Source organism: Buteo buteo, chromosome Z (assembly GCF_964188355.1).
Source record: "Buteo buteo chromosome Z, bButBut1.hap1.1, whole genome shotgun sequence".
Taxonomy (NCBI): domain Eukaryota; kingdom Metazoa; phylum Chordata; class Aves; order Accipitriformes; family Accipitridae; genus Buteo; species Buteo buteo.
In genome coordinates, this window is record NC_134204.1 from 28,656,389 (window position 1) to 28,683,719 (window position 27,331).

The 27,331-nt window shown below is 37.4% G+C and overlaps 1 protein-coding gene across 6 annotated transcripts in view; it reads right to left on the minus strand.

Annotated features, from left to right (window-relative positions):
* Positions 1–9,109: 9,109 nt before the first annotated feature.
* FCHO2 (FCH and mu domain containing endocytic adaptor 2) overlaps positions 9,110–27,331 on the minus strand; it is a 96,226-nt gene continuing 78,004 nt past the window's right edge. For 4 of the 6 annotated variants that reach the window (XM_075020661.1, XM_075020659.1, XM_075020657.1 and 1 more), the window contains 9 exons: positions 27,184–27,313; positions 25,519–25,578; positions 22,466–22,577; positions 21,689–21,844; positions 19,428–19,560; positions 16,507–16,706; positions 14,275–14,339; positions 11,661–11,825; positions 9,110–11,404 (listed from right to left, as the gene is read on the minus strand). In XM_075020661.1, coding sequence (XP_074876762.1) covers positions 11,382–11,404; positions 11,661–11,825; positions 14,275–14,339; positions 16,507–16,706; positions 19,428–19,560; positions 21,689–21,844; positions 22,466–22,577; positions 25,519–25,578; positions 27,184–27,313 — 1,044 coding nt within the window. In that variant the 3' untranslated portion in view covers positions 9,110–11,381. The remainder of the gene's footprint in view (positions 11,405–11,660; positions 11,826–14,274; positions 14,340–16,506; positions 16,707–19,427; positions 19,561–21,688; positions 21,845–22,465; positions 22,578–25,518; positions 25,579–27,183; positions 27,314–27,331) is intronic. The other 2 variants (XM_075020662.1, XM_075020658.1) reach the window with 1 other exon arrangement.

Genomic DNA, 27,331 nt, shown 5'->3' on the forward strand with positions numbered 1-27,331 from the left:
TGCATATTCAGTTCCAGAATAAGGATGAACTGCATTCTGATGGATCCACAAGTTAAAAAAAAGAAAAAAAGAAAAAAACCTACAGGTATTACTTTTCTGGTCCTTCAAGAAAGAAGTTATAGACCTGGAAGGACTGTTTATTGGAATCGCATTTGAGGTGGTTCCCAAGAACTGTTTTTCAAACTCACAGCTTATAAAGCACTGTAGTTTTCTAGTACAGCTTGTAAAGTGCAGGCCACGGAATATTTCTGTATCACCTCCTCCTTAAATTAGAGCACATGTCTTAAAAAGTTACACAGTCTTTATTTTAAAATCAAGTAGCTAAAGAATCTAGCATAAGCCCTGTTAGTCATACCCAAGTTCAGTTCACCTTTCCTGTTGCCATACATGGAGTGCTATTTTTCTACCTGTGTTCTTATCAGCTGTGTTGAAGTCACTCCTTAGACTTTGATAGTATAAAATAGACTCAAATCATTGATGTCCTGTTCCACTCATTTTGCAAGTCCCATGGCTTTTTTTTTTTTAAATATTCTCCATATTGGCTTTAAAGTAAGTAAGTTAAATGGAATAATATTAAGATTCTTTTTAATGTCTCTAATGTTAGCTTAATCATGGCCAGTACTTTCACATATGATTGTAAATGCGGTAGGTTTTTTTGTAGAGGGACCTTGCCTAAGCTGATTGTTTTGGTAATGTTTCCCTTGCTTTAGCAAATTATTTTGCCATTATAGATTATAAGAATTTATTTCTGTGCAATCTCAGAGTTTGTTCTCCTATATTGTGGAATTTATCATCACAGAAGAAAGGCAGGTTACTGCTTCTTCTGAGTGTCATATGTGCATGCCTGTGCATGGATGTGTCCAGGCACTGGAGCTGAAAGCCTTTCTCTAACTAAACATACCTGTGGGATGCTACTGCCATACACTTTGTCTACCAGTGTGAAAAAGTTATTTAAGGCTGTGTGGTGCCACAGGTTGTTGGATTCTCTCAAACTCGGATTTCTCTTATTATTCAGTAAACTTGTAGCTGGGGGTGATTTCTGAAAGCCTTGAGATAGAGAGGGAGTGGGTTGGGTTATGTGCCACGAAGAAGAATTTCTGAATATTGATCATATCTTTTTTCTGACATATAGTCTATAGGCCTTTTTATACTATGAGTGACTCGAAGCTGGGAGTCACTGTTAAACCTTGGATTATCTGGATAAAGATTCCAGAAACTTAAGAAGAAAGTGACTAGGAGACTGCTCCACAAAGGTTTGTGGCTTTTCTGCATGGCCCCTGACTATACTATACTGTGTAGAATTTAGATCAGCTTTGTGGGTAGAGCTCTTATTTAAGGGATAAGAATGACGCGGTCCCATAATATGTGTTTGAATCATATCAGACAGCTTAATTGTCTTTAAGGGCCTGGAAGGATCTGACATGGACATTGGGAAAAGATGGGTGGAGATTGCAGGAAGATCTTTGGAGAAAGCAATGCAGAAACGTATTCTGTCCAAATAAAGAATATCTAAGCATGTTAGTATGTAGGGTAGAAAGCATTGCTTCTGTTGTGGATGAACAAGATTTAGGACAGGATGTAGGGAGAGGTAGTTTGGACTAGGTGAAGCTAAGAAGTTACCTTTCAGTAGGAACTTTAGATCAGTCTGAAGTGAACCTTGGCCCCAGAACTCTTTTGTGTAGGTATATCTGTCACACTGGCTTATGTCTCTTCCAGTCGTTCTAGCTGAAGTAAAAGATGCCAGATACCAGGTTTTATTGAGGTGGAAAAGAGTAAATGAAAATAAAGGCTTACCTCACTATTCCATAGAGGTCAAGAAAGTAAAATCAAGCTGTCTGCACGGAACTTGTTTCTTCGTTAGGAGAAAAACTCAAAGGAAGATGCTGAGAATGGAGCTTCAATCCAGTGGGTGTGAATTAAAGGAAGAAAAGAATAAGGTAAAAGTGACAGTTAAATAGATGTTCCCTGAACTAATGGAAGGTCCAGAAAGCCAATATAGCCTGGAGGAGGTTGTACTGGTAAATGGAGGAATGATTGGTTCCACAGAAATCACTCTTTTTTGCATATTTTGTTGTTAAAACCCACATTTTAATATCTGAAAAGTTCATTAGTTTGATAGGACTTCAGATCTTTGCCCCTGCTTTGAGCAGGGCAAGTGGCTAGGTGATCTCCAGAGTTCCCTTCTAGCCTCAGCTCTTCTGTAATCCCATGAAGATCTGCAGATTTGTTGTCAGTTCGAGCCCTGGATGTCTTTTAAGAATAGTTCAGAAAAGGCCTTAGTTATACCCGAGTGATATATTATTTTGTCCTTATTTATTTGACCCTAAAGTCTCTTCCTGCCATTTTGTGTGAGGATTAAGTGGTAAAAACTGTTTATACATGAGATCTAGCTTATTTTTTTTTTCTCCTCCAGTCTTTTGTCATTTGCAAAACTTCAGTTTTTTTAATATCAGGTAACTGGAAAAATATTAAATATTATGAAGTCTGCAGGAATCAACCAGAAATGTGCTTAAAGTTGATTCCCTGTTTAGTTAAGTCTTAAGACTCATGTTTTAATCTATCATGTTCTTGCATTGCTCTAGCTATAAACCAAAATGTTGTGTAGTGCTAAATCAGGTATCTTACATAAATCTTTTTCAGTTGACCGTATTACTCTTATGATCCAGATTTTCAACCTAATCCTAAATTAGTTTAAGACTTTTATTCAGTACATCCATGACTGATACTAATTATCTTAATCCTATTTTAATTTTCTTGCCAAGTTCTATATTACAGTTATTTGGATTGTCACTTTTTTTTTTGTAATGGTGCAGTGTTAGCTTTCTTCTAATCTTCCAATACTTTCCAGCATTTTAAGATTCACTGAAATAAAAATTAATGGTCCTTAGTATGGCTTATTCAACTTCCTAAATTCTTGGGTGTCATTTATCTGATCTGCTGGTTTAAAAATATTTAGCTTTAGTAGATGATGTGTTAACATCTCTCTTTAGATACTGTTGGCTTGCAAAGTATTTTCATCATGTGACTACATAATCTAGATATCCTTTAAGAAATGTGGCAAAATATTTATCAAACGATTTTTTCTTTCTCCCTATTTCGTGTTCTTACTGATTGTGGCATTTCCAGCTAGTATGGGTCCAGTAACAAGGTGGAAGTTATAAATTTTTGTTGTTGTTTTTCGAAACAAACTCCTTTCTGTCACCCTTTGTTAAACTACATGGCCTTTCCTACCCCCTGTGTTTATTTGCTTTTCTTATCAATCTCTTACAGTTTATGACTTCAGGGTTTATAGCCACTACCAAGAGAAGTCTTCCATTATGTCATTGGAGCCAGCTCCTTTTAGTTCCCCTCTCTGGCTGTGGTTTAGTGAACAGCTGAGCTGGGTTGATGATGTGTTGCTGCCAAAAAGGGGAGGTCTCATTTTTCTGCTTTTAGGTTGGGAATTCCTGTGCCTGGAGTTTGCCAGACCCCATTGCAAGCTGGTTCAGTTGGCTTAATTCAGCATAAATATTTTCTTCTTTTTTTTTTTTCTGGGTTCAATATATGTCTGGTTGGTGAGTTAAGGTCACTCATAAACAGATATGATGCATGCCAGAGCTGGTACAAGGTGTGGTGGGTGAAGATGGGGAGCATGGCCTATGTTTTTTGGCAATACTGAACTGTTCAACTGGCTCATTGTGAAGCTGTAGCCTAAGCCAGTTTGGTTGGTTTTAATTAGTGTAGGCATCTCAATCATAGGATTATTGCTTTATGAGCATCTAGAAAATCTAAAAGTTGACCTTTTGAAGTACCACCTGCCCATACTATTTGAACATGATTATAAACAACAAATGCAGTCAAGTAACTTGGTTGTCACCAATATTTTGTTGTGCAGTCCAGCCAGGCAGTTTAAGATGAGGTATAATTTATGATTCTTCGTTTGGCAACTGCATCAGAGAGTGTTTCATTTATGTTTGTTTCTTTCCACAACCTCTATGCTTCAACCTGCAATTTTGAGCTCACTTTGGGGCACTACAAATGAATTGCCCATGATCTGCTCACAGCCAGCAAGTGTGGGAGCTTCTGCAGAGTTTAGGACCCTCCTAGAGGAAAGCAGCTGCTGTACAAAATTATTAGAGCACAGAATTTCTTAACTCAGGAAAGCAGCAGGCCAAAGGGAGTCTCCAAGATTAGATATGGCTGACAGCAGATCACTCCAATGCTAACAATATCTCTCTAAGTCAAGGTGTAAGCAAACTGTAAGTAGTTCCAAGATGGTCCTTACCTGCAGCCCTGTGTGTTTCTGATTTAAAAGTACATCTTGACTACAGCAAGGAGGTCTCTTGAATCTTGGTGTAGTGTGCTTTATTCTGGAAGGATGGCACCAGTTTATTCACCACAGAAACACTCCCACATTATTTTTAACATATTCCTCACCTTGACCCAATTGCTACAATTACCATAGCTGGATTAGAGACATGACAGTGGAGTGCGTACAAGATGCTGAGAGTATTCTCTGTAGAGCCAGTAAAGCCTGGGGAGAACACTGAAAGATGTACCTGATTGATCGAACATTCATTTGAATCATTATTTGCAAATGTCTGGTTAGATCTGGTTGTGTATGTATTGTAAACATAGAATTCATGTGTGTCTTTAACTACAGCTAATGGCAGCGATAACAATAAAAAACCTACCTTGCTGGGAGAGAGGTGAAGAAGGCTTTGCTAAACATTCATGTTAGATATACAGAGGCAAGTACAGAATGCCTTAAAAAGTCTAAGAGAATAGAAGATCCTTTAACTAAAGGAGAGTGTCCAGAAGAGACTTAACAAGAATTTTAATGCAGTTGGATAACCCATCTTTGGACTGGACAGATGGGTGATGTCAGATATTGTTGTTCACTGTGAACACTAACCAAGTTCTTAAAAATATTCTACTGTTTTCTTAATTCCAGAAATAAACAATAGAAGAGATCATGGGGGTTCGAATGTAGTAGTCGGAAACTCCAAATGTTACCAGTTAACTTTTGCAGGGTTGATGTAGAAATCTGTTCAAACTGTGTTGTATATGGCACAGTGTGCTGTGAATGCTTTACAGCTTCTGTGAAGAGGACATAGCAGGCTACTGGTGCTGATGGACACAGGAACAAGGTCTTAAGATTTGCTCCAGATGCTAAAATGGCTTGTACACTGCTGCGAGTAGTTGAAATAGTGAACATGCCTTCTGGATACTACTGCTCCTGCTGTGTGTTGGTACAAACACACACTTACCTTTACCAATCACCTGGATAGGAGGTATAGCTGAGTCAATGTTCTCCTGGGCTGGGAATGACTCTTTAAGGGTAAAGCTCAATTTTTGCTTATAAACTGGTGTCAAGGTAACAGTTACCACTATTAGATGCAACATTTTTGAAAGCTTCTTTTCAACTTGTGACAACTGTTGGTTTTTCCTAACCATGGGTAGCATGAAAAGCAGGAGATTGCGCTGTTGCTGCCTACGCAGGGGGTGAACTGCTTCCTGAAACACAAATTATGGTTTTACTCTTTTTGACCAAAACCAGGTTATTGTAGGACTGTTTTAAGCTGGATGATTCCTTGGAGGAAAGGCTAGAAGATGTTGTTTGCTAAAAACCTCTGAATTCTAATGTGTGTTTTTGTGTTGTCTCTTGGGGATCAGCTAGCAAAAGTGCTGCCATCTTGAGCAATATGGAGAGGTCATAGCTCAGGGAAATGGGGGTAGAGGTTCCCCACCTTTCCCTCTAGGAAACTTGTTGTTGCCTGGAAGCAAAGGCAGATTGCTTGAGTGAACTGTGCTCCCCATACTCAGTCAGCACTGAGTGCAGTAATGCCAAGTTCTAGCTCATAGCTACATAGACAGTGCAGCGTTTCTTGCGAGGGAAGATATCCTGCATGATCTCCCACAGTAATAAAGATACAACAGTTTTGAGAAGTTTGAGGGTCTCCTCAAATATTCTGCAAAACACCAAGAGAATAGCTGTAATGGCCCATCACCTTTTTTTTAATTTATTTTCAACTTCTTTATGGGAAAGTTGTGTCAAATATGTCTTCTCCCCCTTAATCTAAAGGGAACACACTGGAGCCTACATTTGTTTTTTCATGTAATTTCCTTATTCTGTCTCCTGTCAGTGTAGTGTTTGCTTTATATTACCTAGAGAAGTTATGCCAAATTAACAGTGTGTTTGTCTGAGGATGAGTTTCTTGTTCTAGATGTAGAAGATCCAATTCTTAAATCAAGCAATCATCTTCTGCGCTTTAGACCTTAAATAAAACTAAATTTATTCTGTCTTCTCACTAGAAGTGGACATCTAGCCTACTGTTTGTTATCAAGTGACTCAGAACATGGAAATGGGATTTCAGCAGGAGAAAAGCTGCAGCAGCATTTGGCCTGTACATGGGAATAGATTGGTGAGACTTCGGAGAAAATGTCAGCTGCAGAGATGGTAGATCACAGACTGCGACACTCCTCCTGTCCTGACATACTCGAGTACTTAGTGTGTGTTGTAAATCTAGGAACTGCTCAGAAGCAAGAAGGGACTTGTACACAGAGGCTGAGGGATTCTGGTGGGTGGAGGAGAAACTTGCATTCAAGAATGAGGTCAGGTACTTAGTCAGGGGCTGAAAGTTGTGTCTGTTTGGACTTTGGTCCTCTGTCAAAATCCACAGTCCTGTAAGGCTCCAGAGGAATAGAGTGCAACACAAGTGGAAGGTAAATAACAGGTTTTGAGCTTGGGGTGTTGCGTTTTGTTTTGGTTTTCCCCTTCCTTCCCAAGTTGTATTGGTGCATTTTGCCTGGATGCAATGTCTTATCAGTACTAACACTGGGACAGCTTTAATATTTCTGTATTAGTGATGGCTATTCATATAACCTGCCAATGACAGTAGTGGGAAGTGGAAGGGAAGGCTGTGGATATTACATAAGGAGTTTATCTAATTACAAAGCAGAAGGGGACATCTGGAGGGGAGAATCAGCAATTGTTGTAAAAATGGGCTGCTTCATTTAACCCCAATGAAGAAAGAATTAAGTCATTGCTGAACACGTTACCATTGCTAACTTTCTGGAGCAGAAAACATGACTTAGGAAATGAGAACTTCAAGAAGACAGATTGGGTGATGCTAAGAGGAGAAGCTGAATCATAATCAGAGTGGCGAAGTTGGCATGATTTATGGTTTGTGATTATTAACCTATTTTTAAAAAAATAAACAAACAGCTGAGTTTTAATAATGGAAAAAAAAGTTCAGTTACAGAACAAGGCTTTTTAAAAAGTACAGCTGGGACAGTGGCAAACAAAATCATACTTTAGGTTATAATAATTAAAATAACCATCCCACATTTAAAAACAGAAACAATGGATTCCAAAGGAAGTGAAAGCAGCTACAGAAAATGCAGAATTTGAGTATTAAATGTTTAATAAGTAATCCAGAAGAGGCCTCCCATGTTTTTAAGATTATTCTTTAAAGACCATATGCTTTCTATTGATTATTGAATGAACTAAGGGAGAACTTAAAAATCAACATGCCAGTAAACATGGTAGTGTAATAATATGCAGAGTTGAAGATAAACATTAAGTTTTCAATTAAGAGGCCTGGTAATCAGTTCAATCAAGGGCACCACACAGTAAATATGTTATTTGCTGCTTTAGTACCTTGAACTGTTTTTAGCTTACTCTATCCTTGGAGGAATTCCTGAGTTTTTTTCTTGCATGCTCTGAAGTAAAATTGCCCTTTCATGACAACTGAAATGGAAACCAATTATCTAGCAATTCCAAGAAAACAAAAGGTACACATATATTAAGATGCCTATCTTAAGCTTCTCAAACACATAGGACTTGAAACGTAATCCTTTTTGGCATGATGCAAGACCTTCCTTTCTAGTTAGATAGCAAAACCCACCACACTTGTAACTCCCATGCTGTTCCAGTTGATAATCAAATATCTTAGCTCCTTCAAACACCCTACATAAATATTATTTGGCAGTGGTAGAGGTAGTCAGTTATCCCTGAAAAACTACCTGATCATGTACTTAGATAATCACAAACCTGCTTGAGCAGTATAAATCCAGTTTATAGTAGTTGCGAGTCGTATGTGGGCACTGGCTTACAATAACAAAAGTCAAATGTTAACAGAAGTGCCAGAGCAGTGATCTCTGACACTTTAAGTTCAATGAATATTAGATGAACTGAGCAGTGTTGTACCCTTTTACATCCCTAACCAGTAACTGAGGATGCTGGTGGAGTAGAAAGGAAATGGCTTGTGAACTCTCCATGCTCACATGTCTGTTCTTTGGCCATTGCTGAAGACAGAATACTGGGCTAGATAGACCATTCAGTCTGACCATCAGGCACTTGCATTCTTCACTCCTGCCTTCCAGCAGAAGATAAGAATCAAGCCCTTGGACTATTGCTTTCCAGCATGACAAGAATGGTACTTACTGCAGTGATACCCATCCAGCTGAGAAAGTCAATTTAATAAGTCATTACTTACAAAACTTATACAGGCTGTGGTATTAGCAGGAAGGAAACAGATTCAAACGCATTTGTTGAGTTTCAACTTTTGTTTCTATGCTCACAGCTTAGAAGGACTATTCTCAGACTGCTGAAGTAGCCCTTAAATTGCCTATTTTGTTGGACTGGTGGAACATAAGGAATCAGAATTACTTTAATCTTGCCACTGATTTTTCTCCTGTGCACTCAACAAAGTATAGGCTTATTAAGGAAGTTAGGGAATGTACAGCATTGGATAGCACTATCTGTGAGAGAGCAGCTCATGTCTACGAAGTCGAGATTTTTTCTGATAAACATATCTGCAGTTTTGCTTAATCTAAGTTATTAATTAATCATATCAATTTAGCAAAGGCATAAGCCATTGTAGACATCTCTGGCATTCCAGTTTAGTAAAGATGCAACTCTTTGCAGAAGTCATCTTTTCACCCACCTTCGCTGTGGTGTTTTTTAAATATATAAAAGAGTTCGTATATTAACTCTATCCCTTATCATTTAAAAATCAATTAACATTTTTTAAATGTTCAATACAGGCATAGTTTTGTTCTACTGTCTTATTGCTTAGAAGGTCTGTGGGACTAACAGCAAAAGTATAGGCAATATAAATCAGTATTTAAATTATATATTACATGTTTATTATGGGTGCAAATTTCTTTAAAATTTACATTTTATGAAAAATCAGAAGTATTTACAATTTTTGTAAGATAAACTTGTATGCTCTAATTTACAGTCTGACGTAGTAACAATTCATAAAAATTCAGATCCTTTAGAGTTGTGTTTACAAATTAATTTTCTTAGGAGGCAGCTACAACAGATATTGCTGTATACACAAGCAAGAACCAGCTTGCTACATATGGGTTTTTTATCAGATAGCTACATGTACTTTTTACATTGTTTTTGAATTTCTTTACAAAAAGTCTCTATAAACTTGTATGGCTTCAAAATTGTAACCTGCACCCAATGCAAATGTATGTATAATCACCTGAATGAAGGCTAGTTTAAAAGTGCTGAAACATAACTACTTCATTTACCTTCAAAATGAAAGTTAATACTTGATTAAAAATAGCAATACAATTTGGGGTTTTCATTAATAAAATATTGTAATGTTAAACACAGTTTGATTGCAAAGCAGATTACAATTAAGATTCCAGTAAAAAGACGGTACCATATTATGAGTTAGAAATTTACCATTTATAAGATTAGCAAACTAAGAGCCAAATATACTTTTCCAATCAAATCTACAGTATGGTATGTGCTTAGTGCTAACAATGGAACTCCTGTCTGCAAAAGTTTGTAGTATACATTAAAGTTTATGTAGCCTCTACAAAGCTTAATTTCTTGTAAAGTTTCAGCAGTCCAATTCATTACTGGTTTTGTATGAATTAGTTCAAGCACATTTTATTGTTTTAATGGAGAATTTGAAATAGATACTGGTATTCAAAATGGTCATATGAAATTCCCATGTGCAGTTTATTGAATTATTTTGCTCCAATACTTGATTTCGGCATTGAAAAAACACTTGATAATACAAATACATAAATTTCCTAAATTAGTGACTTGCTTTAAAAAACATTACTAGTATGTCACTTCCCTGTGCTTAGGCTGTGGCAAGCAGATTAGATGACAATAAAAATAGTAAAATTGGTGGTTATAGAAAAAATTTAAACTAATAGAAATAGCAGTACTTGTCATCCTGCTGCCATAAAATACACTTCTAAAATGCTATTCCTCCCAAAGTACTATGTTTACATTCACATCACACAACCCTAAAAGCACTCAAAGTCCAAAGACTTGCAGTCAAAGTGAAGGGAAATGCTGTTTGCTTCTAAAAGTTTGCTTTTACCACATTCAGTGATTTTTCAGGATTCTCATCTTTGGTGACGTTAAAGTTACTATCTCAAAGTTTCCAAGTCCTGCATGATGCATCTCCCTTTACTACAACTGCATTTATTGCAATTACCCCATGAGGAAGTAATCCAGTATTTTAAACTTCTTTTAAAACAACCTCCAGTTTTTGCAAATCTGCCTTCTACATAAATCCCAGTCAAAGGAATTTTCTGAAAGTTGTGTGTATTATACAAACACTGTGCTTTCTTGATGAAGAGCCAGACTTTGAAAAAGGAAGTGAGGCACATGAATAACAAATTGGATAGGCACAGGCTTTTTAAAAAGGCACAAATGTTACGCAATTCATATAAAAATAAATTAAATCTACAGCATTAATTCAAACAATCACAACGACCATAAAGTTTACCAACTGCAGAAGTAAATCTCTGCTGTCTTTTGCAATTTTGTAACACATTGCACTTAGGAAAAAACCCCTATATAAACCAACTTACATGTTAATAATATATGATACATGGGCATCAAGTTACATTTCCTTTATACATCTCTAACTGGGCTGGTTTTGTGGCATGAGTGGATAGAAGAACTGCATGAGACTTTGCCTCTGCTTTCTTTAAAAACTGGCAATGAAAGAATCTGAAAAAATAATATTACTTATGGAAAGCTCAAATATTTCTTACTTGCTCTCCTACATTTTTAGGTTTAATGTTTACAGTATAACATACAATTTCATACTTTCATTACAGCTATGGATTACTGTTTTGATTTCATCTATATAAATTTACTAAAATTTCAACAAATTTTCCCAAATATTGCCATTGATCATTTACAGACAGTGTTGAAGTTAACTTCAGTGCTATTATAAAGTAATAAAGTTTGAAAAATGACTTTTAAAAGTGCATTTTCTGCTCTGTAGTTCAGCCTCAAAGTAGGTCAACATTTTGAAAAAAATAATGCGTGTTAAAATAGTGTTTGAAAAGTAGAGAGGACAGAGTGAGCTGCTTGCACTCCTTTGATCCAATGACTTTTCACAAGTACGTCAGCAGTCTGCCATATACCGTCCTGCAAAATAAAGGTAGGTTTTTTGCAGTCAGTAGATAAAACAGATTTTGTCAGTATTTTCCTGGGAGCAGTTTGAGTAACTATGGAAAAACAAAAAACCTGTGAAACAGTTTTCAGTCATATTTTAATGAAAAGTAAGTATTTATGCATCACTTATTTAACAGTTTCATATTTTATAATTTAACACTGTAGAATATAAAATATTAATTTGAATATATAATATTAATTTGTATTTATAAGCATGTCAGTGTCTTACCAGTGGCAAATCTCTTCTTAAGGAGGGAAAGCCGATAGCCAGTGCCTACAAGCTCTACATCTACTCCTGAAAGGGTGCTTCCTTCACTAATGAATTGCACTGCAAGTGTTGCTGGTTTACTGGGTCCTTCTGAAAGTTCAAATTTTGCCCTGAGGGATCCAGAACCTATAAAAACAACAAAACCAAAAAGCTGGTTGTTTTGCAAGAACAAGACAATCTCCCAAAATTTTTAGTAGTAAAGTGAAAGTAACACGGTGACCTTTGAGATCTATTCCTAGTGGCAGTCCTACATAAATTTCCAAAAGAGATGAGAGTCTGTTTTTTACAATAATCTGTTTAAGACAATGACTAGTGAATGATTTAAAGAGAACGAAAAACGTTTCTGCAAGATTATACAGAATGTGTGTATCAGCCTGGTATTCACTTATTTCCTGATTGGTTCCTAAAATCATCATTTATGTTTGCTGCTCTGTAAGTACTTACTACCACCTAGTACATCAGAATATTTAAATGTTGTCACAATCTGTCTGGATGAATGTACATGAACAAAACCATTGGAAGAAATGCAGCTATATAGTAATGTACCCAGAGGAAAGAAATTTTTATTTTTCCAATAAACGCAAGGTCTGATTAAACACTTTTCCCCACAAATTTCAGTTGATTTTTCAGAGACAGTGGTGAAGTGTCATCACTTTGATGCTATTATAAAGCAGTAATAGTTCAAAATTACTTTAAGTACATTTCTGTAGTCAATGCAAGGCATTTAAACCCACTCCCCCCCCAACATAGTTACTAGTCTCTTTTTCTGGCTCTTAAACAAGTCTTTTCTGTTCTTGCAAAATATGCTGGGGAAAAATGAGATTTAAATAATTAGTAATGGAATAATGAAAGTAAAATATTCTTACTTCTTCAAAACAACTTGCTATTCCTAGTTAATAGGAACTGCTAAATGATGAGGAAAGTTAATTGAAATGTTACTGGGGTAGAAGCAGGAATTAATGAATTAAATTGTTTTATGTAATGGCTTGTTCTGGATAAACTTGGCTTAAGGTCCATTTGATTTCTTCAGTAGGTCTGTCATAGCTTGGGTAAATTGGAACTTCTTTCCACTGTAAGTATGGAAACTCATATATTCAAGTGTTCTGAAAGTTTGGTCTGTGTTTTATCTCTGTCTGCAACTGACAGCTCACATAATGTGTTGGACCATAAAAAACCCCAAACCTTTTTACCACCCTGTACACCAGAATAAAGAAGACTTGAAGACATTTCTCCTAATATTAACAGTGTGCAACTTGTCCCTTTGTTTCTCTAAGTGTAAGAAAGACCAGCATAGTATTACTTCCTCTTACCTACTGAATTGTGAGTACTATGTGCTTATACTCAAAGAAAAGGGGAAGAAAGATGGTGCGAAGAGAAGGGAATATAGCAGAAACAGTAGGATATGTGCAAATCTACTGAACACACACAAGATGCAATCTGCATCACTGCCAGCCCATTTTATGCTGCTCTGCAGGTATACAGTAACTCTCCTTCTGGCTGCATTTGTGTTTTAGTATAATTTTTGATTTTAAAAGAAGCTCCACAGTTCGGAAAAGGGAAAAAAAAGAGGGCTATCCCTACATAATTGTAATGGAAGACAGATGGCAAAGAACTGTGAGATCAGTGAAGGACAACGTACACCAGACTACAGCAACAACCTCAGTCAGATGAAATTCTCTCTGATTTTGTTTGAATGATGACCACAACTTTGCAGCCTTTGCAGGAATCGAAGTCTTCCCTTTCCCAGCTTGTGGCTATACTTACAAGCCATACTTACAAGCAAATCTGTGCTTTCATAATGCCCTTCACGAAATTCTTAACAGGGCTAAAAGCCTTTCCTTTATACCACAAGTTCATTTCTCCACAGAGGCTCTGAGGATGAGATGCTTCCCTTTGGCTCCTGTTTTTCTGCTTCAGAAAAACACTGCATCTGCAGAGGCTACAAGGGCTGTGCCATCAACTACACCTCAAGGAAAGGTAGCTGGGCAGAGGACAACTATTGGTACCTTACAAAATGCTATATAAATTACCACTCTGAGCAGATGTGCGTAGATCCATTTTCTTCCTGGAGTTGTATATGGTCAAAACAAAGACCCTCAAAATGTTCTTCAAGAATCATATATTGTTGAGTCTATCTCAGCACAGGACTTTTGGATTTTTTTTTTTTTTCTTCCCCCAAGTTCTTCCACTTACCTCTTTCTACTTTATTTCAGTTGTCAGTGTGTGGGAAGACACAGATATTAAACATATTTTCATTTGAATAACTGCTCATTTCCAAATAGCTTTGATGTAATAATTTCTTACCCAGTCTAAAGTCTATTTTAGAGCTACTAACTGCTTTCAGGGGGCTTCACTATTTTTCCTTTTATAGGTAATTAATAAATTTATATTTTGACATCTTACTGTTAATGGAATCTCTCAGGAGGAAATTAATTGAGAAGAAGGTGAACTGGTCAACAGGATACAGCATGAGAAGACGTGTAAGCAGGCATGAGGGCGTAGAGGCTAAAATGATTACCTTTTTACTGTTAAAATTTTTCTGTACAAGAAGACAAAACAAAAGAGTTCAACTTGCCTCCATTCTCAGACTTCTCCGAAATGCTAGATATTTTCCAATATGCTTTCATCTGGTCTGCATTCCTGTAAGGGAATGGTAGGTTAGTTATAAACACCCGTTTTAGCATATTATTTCCCTAGCTTTACACTAGTATGTTACAGACATCTCTAAACAGAGATTTATAAAAATACTTGATCATTCTAAGGTAAGTTTGTGGAAAACCATACAAAGCAAACAGGAAAAGAGAAGGGTGTGTCTGCATTGCCCCAGAGCAGCAGAGCTCAGAAGCACACACCACTTTTTTATATAGTTAACACTGTCCTATGCCCTGGCTACAGCTCCACAACTCAACCCCCTTTGTAGTCTCAAAGGGTACAGACAGGCCAAACACCCCCGGAGCAGTTTGAAAGCTATGTCTTTATGCGCCATGATGATGGTATGAGGGGGAGCAATGTTGTTTGCTCTCCCCTATGTAAGACTTGTGGCAGCATGGATTTTATTCCATTTCTGTTCTAGTAAAACTAGTTGGTGGAAGTGGCATAGGGTTTAAGCTAACTTCTGACACTTTAAAGGGGCAGAAAAGGGCACCAAGCACCAAAGCCTCTAAGCTGACAGGGCATTTTATCTCCTGGAGCACTTTGCAGCAGTTCCATCAAAGGAAAGTCAACAACTTAAAGCTGTGAGCAGCATGAAGTGCTGATAGATTTGAAATTGCTTTTGGCATTGGTGTAGCAGGAGTGAAATGCTGACATAAGTAGCACAGATAGTAGTGGTTACTTGCAGGAGGTCACGTTATAAAACATTTCTGTTTAAAAAAAGACCCCACCACCCAATCCACTAGACCAAACAGGTAGCACACCACAAATACTAGAGCTGCCTGGGAGATGACCTTTTTTTTGTTGTTTGTTTTGGTCAGCTTTCCAGGCTCAAAATTCTGGCCCTGGGTAGTTGCCTATGTGAAAGAGAGAGAATCTGGGCTCAAGTCCCTTAATCTGATGAACCTGTAATGAAACGGTCACTAAGATTTGAGTCTTCCTAGCTAACACTAGGTGTTCTGGGTGGACATTCCTGCTGTCACTCAGGCTTCATTACAGAGGGGTTTATGGAGGAAGCCTGGGCAGGGAGACTGGCTTCACCAGAGGTTCTAGTCATGTTGTTCAGGCAGGGTAGTGAACCTGCCCTTGGCTCAGAATAAGCTTAAGGTGATTTGGTGAAAAGTATTGCTTCCCTGAAATACCAAGTCAAGAAAAACTCAGTCTTGCCAGGATTTTTTCCACTTAAAATGATACTGTATTACTACTTTGTCCAATTAACACATTTAAATGTATTGCCTCCGGAAACATCAGAACCTATCTGATAAATGCTTGCTTTAGAAGGTAAACTGATCTATAAGTAACAAGGTTAACAAAGCCTGACTTCCTTCAACTTGGGATTGTTTGCCCTCTTTGCATTAAAAAGACCCTCTTGGAAATAAACAGTCCAGGAATTAATGTTACAGCTCGGCAAGTACCTAGTGCTGCCAAACCACAGGTGCAGTGGTTGAATTCTGCTCACCTTTTGCTCCAGGGATATACTGGTCTGTCTAGTCCCACTACCTTCTGCTTGTTTTCCCAAACTTGTAGAAATATAACTACCTGAGACCTGTGTCTCACTTTCAAGTGCTACAGTAAATGGAGGCTTAGAAGGTGGTGGCAGGTAGCTGCTAGTCAGATAACAATCTGCATGATGCTTGAATTGTGAGACAATGCTACATGGCTTCTGAAGAGCTCCTCAGTTACTGAGGTTTGTTTTAAAACCGTTTCAATTAGAAGATAATTTTTGAGCTAGAACAATCAAGAAATCTTTTTAAGAACTGCATTTCTTCTACTCTCTCTATATAATCCACAGATACAGATATATTTATACACACACACAAAATGTTTTTTAACTATTAAGAGATTTTGGTTTCAAATTACTGTATTAAAAATGTCTATCCTGTCTATTGGCCAAAAGAAAGCAAACATTGGAAATCTCATAAAGGCTTGTATTATTACATGGTTGGAATGCGTGCATATTGTCTCATTTTAGTTTATGTGAATTGGCTGCACATGACCTGTTTCGGACCAGAAAATATCCTAAACATCTGATACTACACAGTTTATGAAGACAAAAAAAATTAGCTGTTTCTTCCAGTGAAATTTTTCAGGCTGTGACACTAATGAATACACTGAAATTAATCTGAAATAATAAAAAGAAAATTATTAATATTACCATTTTGCAGGTGGAAGTGATTGCATGTTTGTTACTCCTCCATCTACTGGTACCACAACCTGGACATTAGACAGCATACTAGGCACATTCATAGACTCTGGATTGTACTTATAATCCACTCTCACATCAGTAGTGCTAGCATTACATTTCCAGTAAGTTGCAAGATTCAAGGGAGTGGACTGGATGCCATTTGAAGATACCTATAAAAGAATAAACCATGGAAAGCAGCTTAATTCAAATACTCCCCTTTTGGGCAGAACTGGGGAATGATGGTAACAAATACAACTCTAAATCCTGACAAAAGATCAAGAGAACAATTGACCTCTGAGTCCTTAATTGCAGAATTCTGAAGACTGCTGCAGCCTAAAATAATTCCTGTTTGTTTAATTTTAAATTTAAATAATTAAAGAAGATTAAACTCCCTCTGGCCCATGAGGTTCCTTCCTGTTCTGGCTTTTATAAGTCAAAATAGTTTTGTTTTACTCTTGTGTTCTGCCTCACACCAGAAGCATGCTTGCGGCAAAATGACTTCATCCTTAGCAGTTGTGTGCCATACCAATTCAGTTGCCCCAGCAGCCAGCAGCAGAGGGCAATACCTGTCATTATGGGACAGGCAACCAGCAAAACAGTTCTTGCCTACTCAAAGCATTATTTTCGTGCTGCAGGAGGTTTGGATGCTGCTTCTGTAGCTGAGCTTGTGCTACTGCCCTGCTGCATCTCTACCACTTCCTAGTCTATCTGAGGAATCTTCTATGTCCTGGTGTGCCCTCTCACCTTTCCCTGGCAGGCCAGAACCTTTTCTATCAGCCAGGCCTTCCACATGCCAATGCCTCAATTTTCCCCAACAGTAGAGATCTTAAATAGCTATCATTCTTCCACAGTACTCATTCTGCAATCCAAAGAAATGTTTTGTTCCATCTTTCTCAGCAATTCTGTGTGCCTAACATGCTTTTTATAGATTCAGTATGCCAAGATTTTAAACTATATTGGTAGAATGTGGAAACTACAATGGTATTACTAGCTGGACTGACAGGCTATTTTGTTTTTTTGACGTAGACAGTTGTCTCAGACGTTCAAGCACTTCAATGCAGGCCTAGCAAATATCTGTTCTCCCTTTGATGTGAGTCTGTCTGTCTTGAATTTTCATGAAGATTTTTTATTGTCAGCCAGAACATCTCCTCACAGATTCACAGAATAGTTGAGGTTGGAAGGGACCTCTGGAGGTCGTCTGGTCCAACCTCCCTGCTCAAGCAGGGCCACCTTGAGCCAGCTGCCCAGGACCACATCGAGACAGCTTTTGAATATCTCCAAGGATGGAGACTCCACAACCCCTCTGGGCAACCTGTTCCACTGCTCGGTCACCCTCACAGGAAAAGTGTTTCCTGATGTTCAGGAGGAACCTTCTGTGTTTCTGTTTGTGCCCTTTGCCTCTGGTCCTGTCACTGGGCACCACTGGAAAGAGCCTGGCTCTGTCTCCTATCTACCCTCCCTTCAGGTATTTATATACATTGATGAGATCCCCCATAAGCAATCTCTTCTCCAGGCTGAACAGTTCCAGCTCTCTCAGCCTTTCCTCATGGGAGAGAAGCTCCAGTCCCTTCATTGTCTTTGTGGCCCTTGGCTGGACTCTCTCCAGTATGTCCGTGTCTCTCTTGCAATAGACAACCCAGAACTGGACACAGCACTCCAGGTGTGGCCTCACCAGTGCTCAGCAGAGGGGAAGGATCACCTCCCTTACCTACTAGCAATACTTTGCCTAGTGCAGCCCAGGAGACCATTTGCTGCCTTTGCAGCAAGGGCATATTGTTGGCTCATGTTCAACATGGGTGTCCCCCAGGACCCCCAGGTCCTTTCCTGCCAAGCTGATTTCCAGCTGGGCGGCCTCCAGCACTGTTATATCAGTGCATGGGGTTGTTTCTCTCCAGGTGCACTTCTTCTTGTTGAACTTCATGGGGTTCCTGTCACCCCATTTCTGCAGCCAGTTGAGATCCCTCTGGAGGGCACAATGACCCTCTGGTGTATCCAGAGGGTCCTCCCAGTTCAGTGTCATCAGCAAGCTTGCTGAGGGTACACTCTGCCCCACTATCCAGATCATTAATGAACCTGTTAAACAGGACTGCAAACTTAGTATTGATCCCTGGGGTATACTGCTAGTTACTGGCCTCCAACTAGATTGACTGTTCAGCCAGTTTTCAATCCACCTCAGTGTCTGCTCATCCAGCCTATAATTCACCAGCTTCTATATGAGGATGCTGTGGGAGACAGTGTCAAAAGCCTTCCTGAAATACGTATAATAATAATAAAATAATAAATAATCCTGAATAAGTAGACAATATCCACTGCTCTACCCTCATCCACCAGGGCAGTCATTTCATCATAGAAGTTTATCAAGTTGGTCAAGCACGACTTTCCCTTAGTAAATCCATGCTGGCTAGTCTTGATGTGTGCCTGCAAATGGCTTCCAGGATGACAAGTTCCTTTATATTGTGAGAGGTCTGAATGTCATATGTTCTCATATATTACAATTCATCAGCTACAGCACCCCAAACTGATGCAATTATAAAATCAAAACCAGTACAACTACAAACTCAAACAACCCCCTACCAAATCCCCTAAATTCAAGGAAAATTTGATTTTGCTCACAAATACCTAAAGAAGCAGTGTTTGAAGTTTGTACACATGAATTGGAGTGACGTATGAGCAAGCTGAAACTGGTCATGAATCCAAGGGAATGACATGAAGCATAGCAGGAATGCACTAAGCTTACGCATTGTAAACAGCGACATACCCAGAATTGGTCTAGATGAGGGATGACAGTTTGTCTGCATGCTAGCAGACAAAGAACGATTCTTTTAATTTCTGTGTAGATATCAAGTCTGCCAGAGTTCCTTAAAAAATTCCAAAGGGAAAGAAGTGTTTACCTGATACTTTAAAACATCTACATTGTAATAGGATGCAGATGGATTCTGCTCTGATAATTTCTTGAGGTAGACAGTTATAGCTTGCATGTTCATCCAAAAATCCCTAGTACTGGAGTCACTTTGTGATTGATCACTACAAACAAAAAGAAAGGTAGTAGTCAGAAGGCAACACTGAATTTTATTATTTTGGATGTCTAAAAATTAAGATTAGATCTTTCCAGTTCTTCACTATTTCAAGCAAGAATTTGTTCTAATGCTTTATAACATGAACTCCTTGTTGTATCTGGTAAAAAGTCTCCTTCCAGGTTGTGGAGCAGTGAGTATTCTCCACTGATGATCTCCATCACAAGATGGAGTTAATGCTGAATTTGGATTTTACATTTAATAGAACACAATTTTAATACAATTAGATGCTGTGAGGATGTGTGGGAGGTGAGGATGAAAGTGGTATTTCAAAATGAACATTATCCAATTTGGTATAAAACCTAAAATGATAATTAGCTTGGGTTATGACATAGCTTCACTAATGCACTGAATTAAGATTTGTGCTGTATGTGTTACCATACTTTCATATATTTGTAGAGAGTGTAAGTTTTCAAATTTTTTTCAGTTAAAAGTGATTTTCAAATTATTATAAACAATTGTTTCTGAGATACTTATAGTTGCATTTCATCTTAGTAACAATTTATTATATCACTTCAATATGTAGGCAAGAGTGCGCATGACTGCAGAAGCAAAATCCTGTTTGGGAGCTACTGGAGCATGGTGTTCTGCTGATGAAGAATATTTTCAGCTCTGGTTGCATCAGGTTTATTTTGAATAAGGATGAAGCTTTTAAGAAAACTGACTCAAAACCAAAATTCAAATCACTTCAGTATCAAAGACCTCCTCTGAATGTCTGTGGATGCAGTGTAGAACTGCATCCATCCCTAAGGAGGAGTGCAGAGTGTGTGGGCAGATTGAAAGCTGACAGTAAATATGACTGCAATGGGTTGAATGTCCTAGAACAGTGACTTACATACCAGTAGTCTGTCCAATTTACTTAGAATTTTGTTCTCAATACTATTGTGATTAATAAAATTTCCATTTTCAGTAAAATATATAGATAAACACTTACTTATCACTACAGAGATCTTCCACAATTTAAATAAATGAAACCAGTAGTAAAATCTTTCTGCTGCTCCACAACCAAGTGCAATTCAAATCAGAAATTCTGACATCACCACAAATATCACTCTCATTAAAAACTTCAATCTCAGTAAAATACCAAGCAAATGATACACTTTGTAGTATATGATGAAAAGTCAAGTTATTACTATATGGGTTTAAATTTGTAAATATCTGTTACATGCATCTTTTCCAATTAGAGGTGAAGTGTTACAGCACTCAGACAAGAATACTACAAGAATACATTTTCACTTTTTTGCAAAACATACTTTTTCAGTATAATTCACTTGGTCAGATAAAGCTCTGCTAACATTTCAGTTATAAACTGTCATGTCAAAAAGCGATTAATTTTGTATGAATCATTCATTACATTAAGTATGAATGATCAAAATGAAATTAAATACAAAAGAATGGATGCATATATTTGATTCTTTATTTCAGTAATTTAAAAAATGTAGCATCTAAAAGCATTTAACTTGTTTTCAAATTATTTCTCCAATAAATGAAATAGAAACTGCTCAACTGAAACAGATCTCTGCTAAATAATTACAGCTTTTATTATTTTTTTTAAAGATCTCCAAGTGCTGTGATTTCAACGATTATCCTACAATCAGTAGGCTTTTCTTCTAAGAATTCTCCTAAGCATGCTGCTACACACCTGAGAGATACAGTTATGTAATGGATCCGATCTACTGTAGAAATGAGACAGCTTAAAAATATGCTGGTAAGTGACAAATGAGATCAGGTGTAGCTCCTACTACTTGTTTTCCATTTAAGGCTGCTGTTTCATCATTTAATCTTACCATTGTTACTACTGTATAAAGAAATAATTTATAAAATGCATGTAAAAACACAGCTACATTTACAAACTATTTTTTATGGTTCCTGTTATACCCAGCCCAAGTTTCAAGTCCAGTAATCACTGAGATTTTTAATGGCAGCAGTGGAGAACTAAGCTCAACAAGATTAATTCAGGAAATTAAATTATGTATAAGCAAATCAACAAGACTGTAGAGAATTCTGATGTACATATACAACAACTCACACTTTACAAATCATGTAATTTACTACTATGTTAAAAAAAACCACAAAACCTGTATACAAGTTGTGCATTTGGAAGAATCTGCTCTAGTTTGCTTGTGTTTTTCACTCTGAAGCAGAGCACAGCTGGAGATGGGTTGCTGGTGAAGACTTTAATAATCCCACTTGGGAATGATACTGTCATATCACCAGTAATCTTCACAATACATCTAGAAGAGAATGAAAACATCAGTTTCATTGCAACTCATTAACTGCCTAGTTTTAGTACTAATACTAATACTAATTTTAAAGCAATCACTTTCACAATCTGATGAACTGAATTAAAAACAGAAAATCAATTTCAAATGAGGGTAATGTGACAATGTACTGCCACTTTCAACTTGGAAGTCAGATGAAATAAGTAAAGAAAAAAAGTTTAGCTGGTTAAGCATACAGTAGTCTTGGTGGATATTTTTTAGGCTTTGAAAACATGGCACAACTATGCTTAGGCCAAGGCCTAAGTAGCATAGCAAGGGATGTGACAGAGGGAATGAGGTGCTTTTACTTGCCCAATTTTACATGTAGCACCTATCTGACTATGATAAAAACCCTTCTCATTTTCAGTGTTCTCATTGAACACATTTTTATAAAGCAGGGATATATGAGCTCCTAGCAGGGTGCAGGCCAATACAGAGCAATAAACCACTGTTGCCACTTATACCAGGGAAAAAAACCTCCTTTAAATCCCCGTTCTAACATACATACATTTTTCCCCCAAATATTAAAAGTAAAACCAGTGTGTTTTCTTATTGTAACTTATTACATTCAGAACAATTCACTATTTAACTAACTTTGTGGGATCTGCTCCTTTAAAGTAGGCGTTAACAGATTCAGTAAGGGCTACTGCAACAGGCAAGGTGTCCTGGTTTCCAAGGCTGACAGGGCTGGGACCACGTGAAACACCTAGAATACATACAGTGTATAGGTTTAATTTTCAAAAAGCTTAGCAACAGATTTCAGAATGGTTGACTACATCTGTAATTTTCACAAGAGGTTACTACCATCAAGGTCACAGTAGCGTCTGAAGTATTACTTGAAAAGTGTGTAGAAAAATATAAACATAGTACAGCACAATTGTACCATTGAAACACTGCTTAGCAGCCTAAGAAAACAGGACTACAGTATGACATCATGTAAAGGGACAGACACAAAGAAATACATGTGAGACAGAGGAACACTGCATTAAAATGGCTACTGATGAAAGTGAAGTCAACAGATCCAAAGGAAATTAGATATTGACTAGAATACTTAAAAAAAAAAAAATCCCTACTGTATGCTTATTGTATAGAAAAAGGTATGATAAAATGGTCATGGAAATGCAAAGAATTAATTTACAGTATGCATGAACTTAAATGCAAATACATTAATATTACCACACATAAGTGAACAGTTGAATATTCTTTTACCTATTTCAGCCAACAAAGATTACAATTCCCAAGCAGAAATTTTTGGAGAATCCTTCACAGATGCCTGTTCCAACACAACACAGTTCCAATGCATAGCTATAAAAATCAACTCAGACTTCATGCTAAGGCTTTTTGAAATGTGTGTGTACAATTGACAAAACCAGTTGTCATGGGATTTTACTTTTCACCAATTTTCTATATGTGTACTGAATATAAAAGATAATACTGGAAGGTCTGTCTTTTTATTAGTGCAGTGGTGTAGTGGAGAGCATCTTACGAACTTTTTGTGCCACTGCTGAAATGGCCTGTATCACATAATATTATCCATCACAAAGGAGACACAATCTTTCTCGTTTCATGAGCAAGTAAGAAATTTTTCTTTCATATCATAAAGTAGAAACAAAATATTTCCATATAATATTGCTCATGGCAAACAACCTATTTGCTCTAAAACAGTGGCTGTGCCTTCTGAGGTTTTTCAGAATAAAAAAGGAAGTTGTGACCTTGTTCTTCACAGAAGGTCTAACATGAGATACTAGACCTTAAATTCAGAGGTAAGTGAAAGAAGTAGTAACAACAAAAGAGTAAAAGACAGGTGTTGGTCTAATTCTACTACCTCACACCTCACTCTCCATCGTGATTTCTTGCCTAAGGTAGTAAAATGTTCAGAATACTTCTCAGCACCATGAAAAAAATCTCAGTGCAACATTTAGGCCTCCTTAGATCAAAAATTATACTCTAGTCAGCAGTGTTCAAAAATTCTTAGATGAACGAAATATTATGACACTGGCTGCAAAACTCTAAGTTATTTACTTTTTTCAATATGAACAATAGGTTGGTTTTATTTATTCTTTCAGACAACACATGGGCCATGTTTCTAAAATTTTTCTTCTCTCACTGAAAACTACCAGTAAAAGCTGTGATTCTCAATAGTCTCAGAACTCCAGAAATCATGACTTCAAGAAGCAAATGTGCAGTAAAATAATGAGTTAACAACAGCCAGAATTCTGTTTGGTGAAATATTGAACTCCAGAAGTATTCTCCACTAAAGCCAAAATATGCACTCAATGGATGTGGCACTATGTTTGCTGGGGTGTTTTACTGTCTTTTTCCCCAATTTACTAAGGAACAAGAAATAATTGCAAAGCAGATAGGAGGTGATTACCCTGCATTAATTATACCAGATTGTTTACAGATGTATACATTATTTTTAATTCTTTTACTTATAATGGCCTTCTGTATATTTTTATATTGATATTTGAAAATTATACAGAGTAATGCAAATATATAAATGATATTCCTATCAGTAAAAGACAAATACTGAATTTGTGTCTGAAGAGTGAAATTTATCAGGAATAACACCACTATTTTTACTTTTTGGGGGGAACACTAAAGCAAATATATAGATCTATATAAATTTCTGACATGTATTTAAGGGACTACAAATGATAGTTTCTCTCTTACTTGCTCTGCCCCCACTGTTCATCACCTTTTGATTCATAAAAATCTATGCGTTCTCCTAAAAACCAATAAATTGAAACAAGTGTAACCGCTTAACCTAAGTCTGGAAGTCATTGTTTTGTTGCCTTGCTGCTGAAAATACAATGCAATGCAGTGATATCCAGCTTCAGGGTCTTCCACGCCTGCTGCAAGCTCTCAGAGGGATGGGGCATCACAGAGCTGCGCCAAGGTGGTCTAGCTGCATTGCAGGCTGCAGCCCAGCTCAAGGCTCCAGTTCTAGCACCTTCGGCAGTAACAGCAAAGCTGGTTTGAAGCCCTGCCACGTGCCTCAGCCCCGACCACCATTAACAGCCCCTGAGCTGTGCTGACACAAGAGCTAGTGACACAACCATGCAAACAGGTACATTGACACACTCAAGGAGGCTGCCAAACTGCAGAATAAAAGACTGCATCATTGGTCATAAAAAGGGCAAATAAATAAACCTGATCAAATGGTTTTAGTTCTGTTTAGGAACAAAGATTCAGACAATTTTAATATTGGCTAAACGGCTGTCATGAAAATAAAATTTATTTTTTAAAAAAGATTACCTTTATTATATGTATCTTCAAAGATTTGTATTATAGAGAGAGACATTTTTACCTACTTGTCTTACGAGAATAAGGATTGTCAAAGTAAAAATGTATTCACTTCACTTGAAAGAAAATAGCAAAGACAAACTGAAGAAGCAAGACCAAGTTTCAGGTTGGTTGGGGCGAGAAAGGTAGAGACAGAAGATTATGTTATATAAAAGTGGTTATATCAAGTTGTGGTGATTTCAGCAACATATAACTTGTTAAGTAGTTGAGCTTCCAAGCTACTTGTATCTGCCAGGTACCAGAAATAGCTGGAGAAACTTGTTTCAAAAGAAATACAATTTTATTAGGTGTAGTGTATTAGGATGATTAGCTGACATGTAAATCTGCTTTGAGTACAATACCTGGTGGTGTCTCACAAAGCTTTTCAATTGTAGGAAGATTTCCAATCAAAAGATCATCCTCTATTACATTTAAATGAAACAAAACATTGCAAGAAAACAAAATATTTCAAGCAAAACCAGATGTTAAAAAATTAAGATATGTAAAAATACTTTGCAAATTAAAATAACGCTAAAGCATAAAAGAAACATTCAATTATGCATGCTTTAAAGTTCACTTGGAAAAAGATAATTAGAGTCAACTCTCCATTACTCAGAACAAATGGAGTAAGGGAAACACTGAATTGTGCAAAAGTCAAAAGAATACAGACAGCAGTGCAGAGTATATCCTCATGCCTCAAAGTCATTCAGCCATCTGCACCGTCCTTCCCAGCCTTCCAGGACTATTTAATTCATACAGTCTGTGCATATGGAACTGACCTTGTTTATTTTTGCTAGGCCAGGTTAATGACCATGTCAAACCTTGGTGTCAGCACACACCTCCTTACCTCTGCCCTCACCTCACGATCTCACTGTGTCACTGTCTCCAACAACACACACACTCAGAGCTGGGGCTATTGATGCTGCTGCCACCAACTTTTGGTTCCTTGGCACCAGTGCTGAGGCCTAAGGATGTGAGCCTGGATGGACTCTGGCAACCAAAATATCAGTTATCTTTCTGTAATGCTTCTCAGCATTTGGGAAACTGGTGGACACTGAACTGTAGCAGCTAAGGCTGGGCAGACCTTACTAGCTTTGATCCTGCACAGGGTTGAAACAGCTCCACTGCTTTCAGTGCAGGACTCCCCCTAGAACCTGTGCAGATGCTCTCCTGAGCTGCTGAGCCTGGGTGAGGAATCCTTGGCATCAGTAACATTCACAGATAACTGAGTGTTAACTCAAGAATCTGATTTAACTTGGGACTAAAGTGCTAACAGTGTTCAGGAATGAAATACTTCAGTTGTGCTAAAGGAAGAAGTTAAAGTGTCTTAAAAAAATGCAAACAAACAAAAAAACCCCTAATAAGTTTCCTTTCTATTTTTTATAACCAAATATCAAAACTGAAGGACTTCCCTCTAAAAACACAAGAAAACCTTCTGAAATTAGTGGCAACACATGAAGACTAATTTGCTTTTCATCTTCATCTTTTTTGTTTGTTTGTTTTGCTGATACTAAACACTTCTGTTTAGCTTATATACTTCACAAACTTGAAGAAAAAGGTGCATTAGTTTCATTTTTTTGAAAATTGCAATGAGAGGATAACAAACAAAATAAAAAGAACATAGAAGAACTGAATTTTGTGAACTTTTATATTAATTCAAATTTATTAGTATCCACAAATATTTCTGCACCTATACAATAACATCTTCTGAACAAATAGATGACAGCATGTTGTGCTTGATGACTGGATATACAAGCATAACAAATAAGAATTCATAGAATATTAATTTTGAAAAATATTTCCCTAAAGAACATGCCATAATTGGATCTATGGTCTAATCTAATTAAATCCACTGCCCTGTCTCTCAGTGTCATTTAGAAGCAGGTTTTGCAAAGGATGCTTGAAGTACCTAGACTGGACTCACATATGGAGCAACTAACTCCAATGAATGGTTTTCCTAACAGGTGGAACCTAGTGGCAGAATAATGCTATTTCTAAAATAAGTTAAAATGCTTAATTTAACTTACCAACTGTAGGCGTGTTTGCTGCACTGAGGGAAGCAGAAGAGGATATTGAGGAAATGCTCTCTGCACGTGCCAAGGGAGCTGCAGGAGGTGGACTTGAGTTGGAGGTCAACGGAGGGCTGAATGGCCTAGGCTGAACAAAAGAGATTTA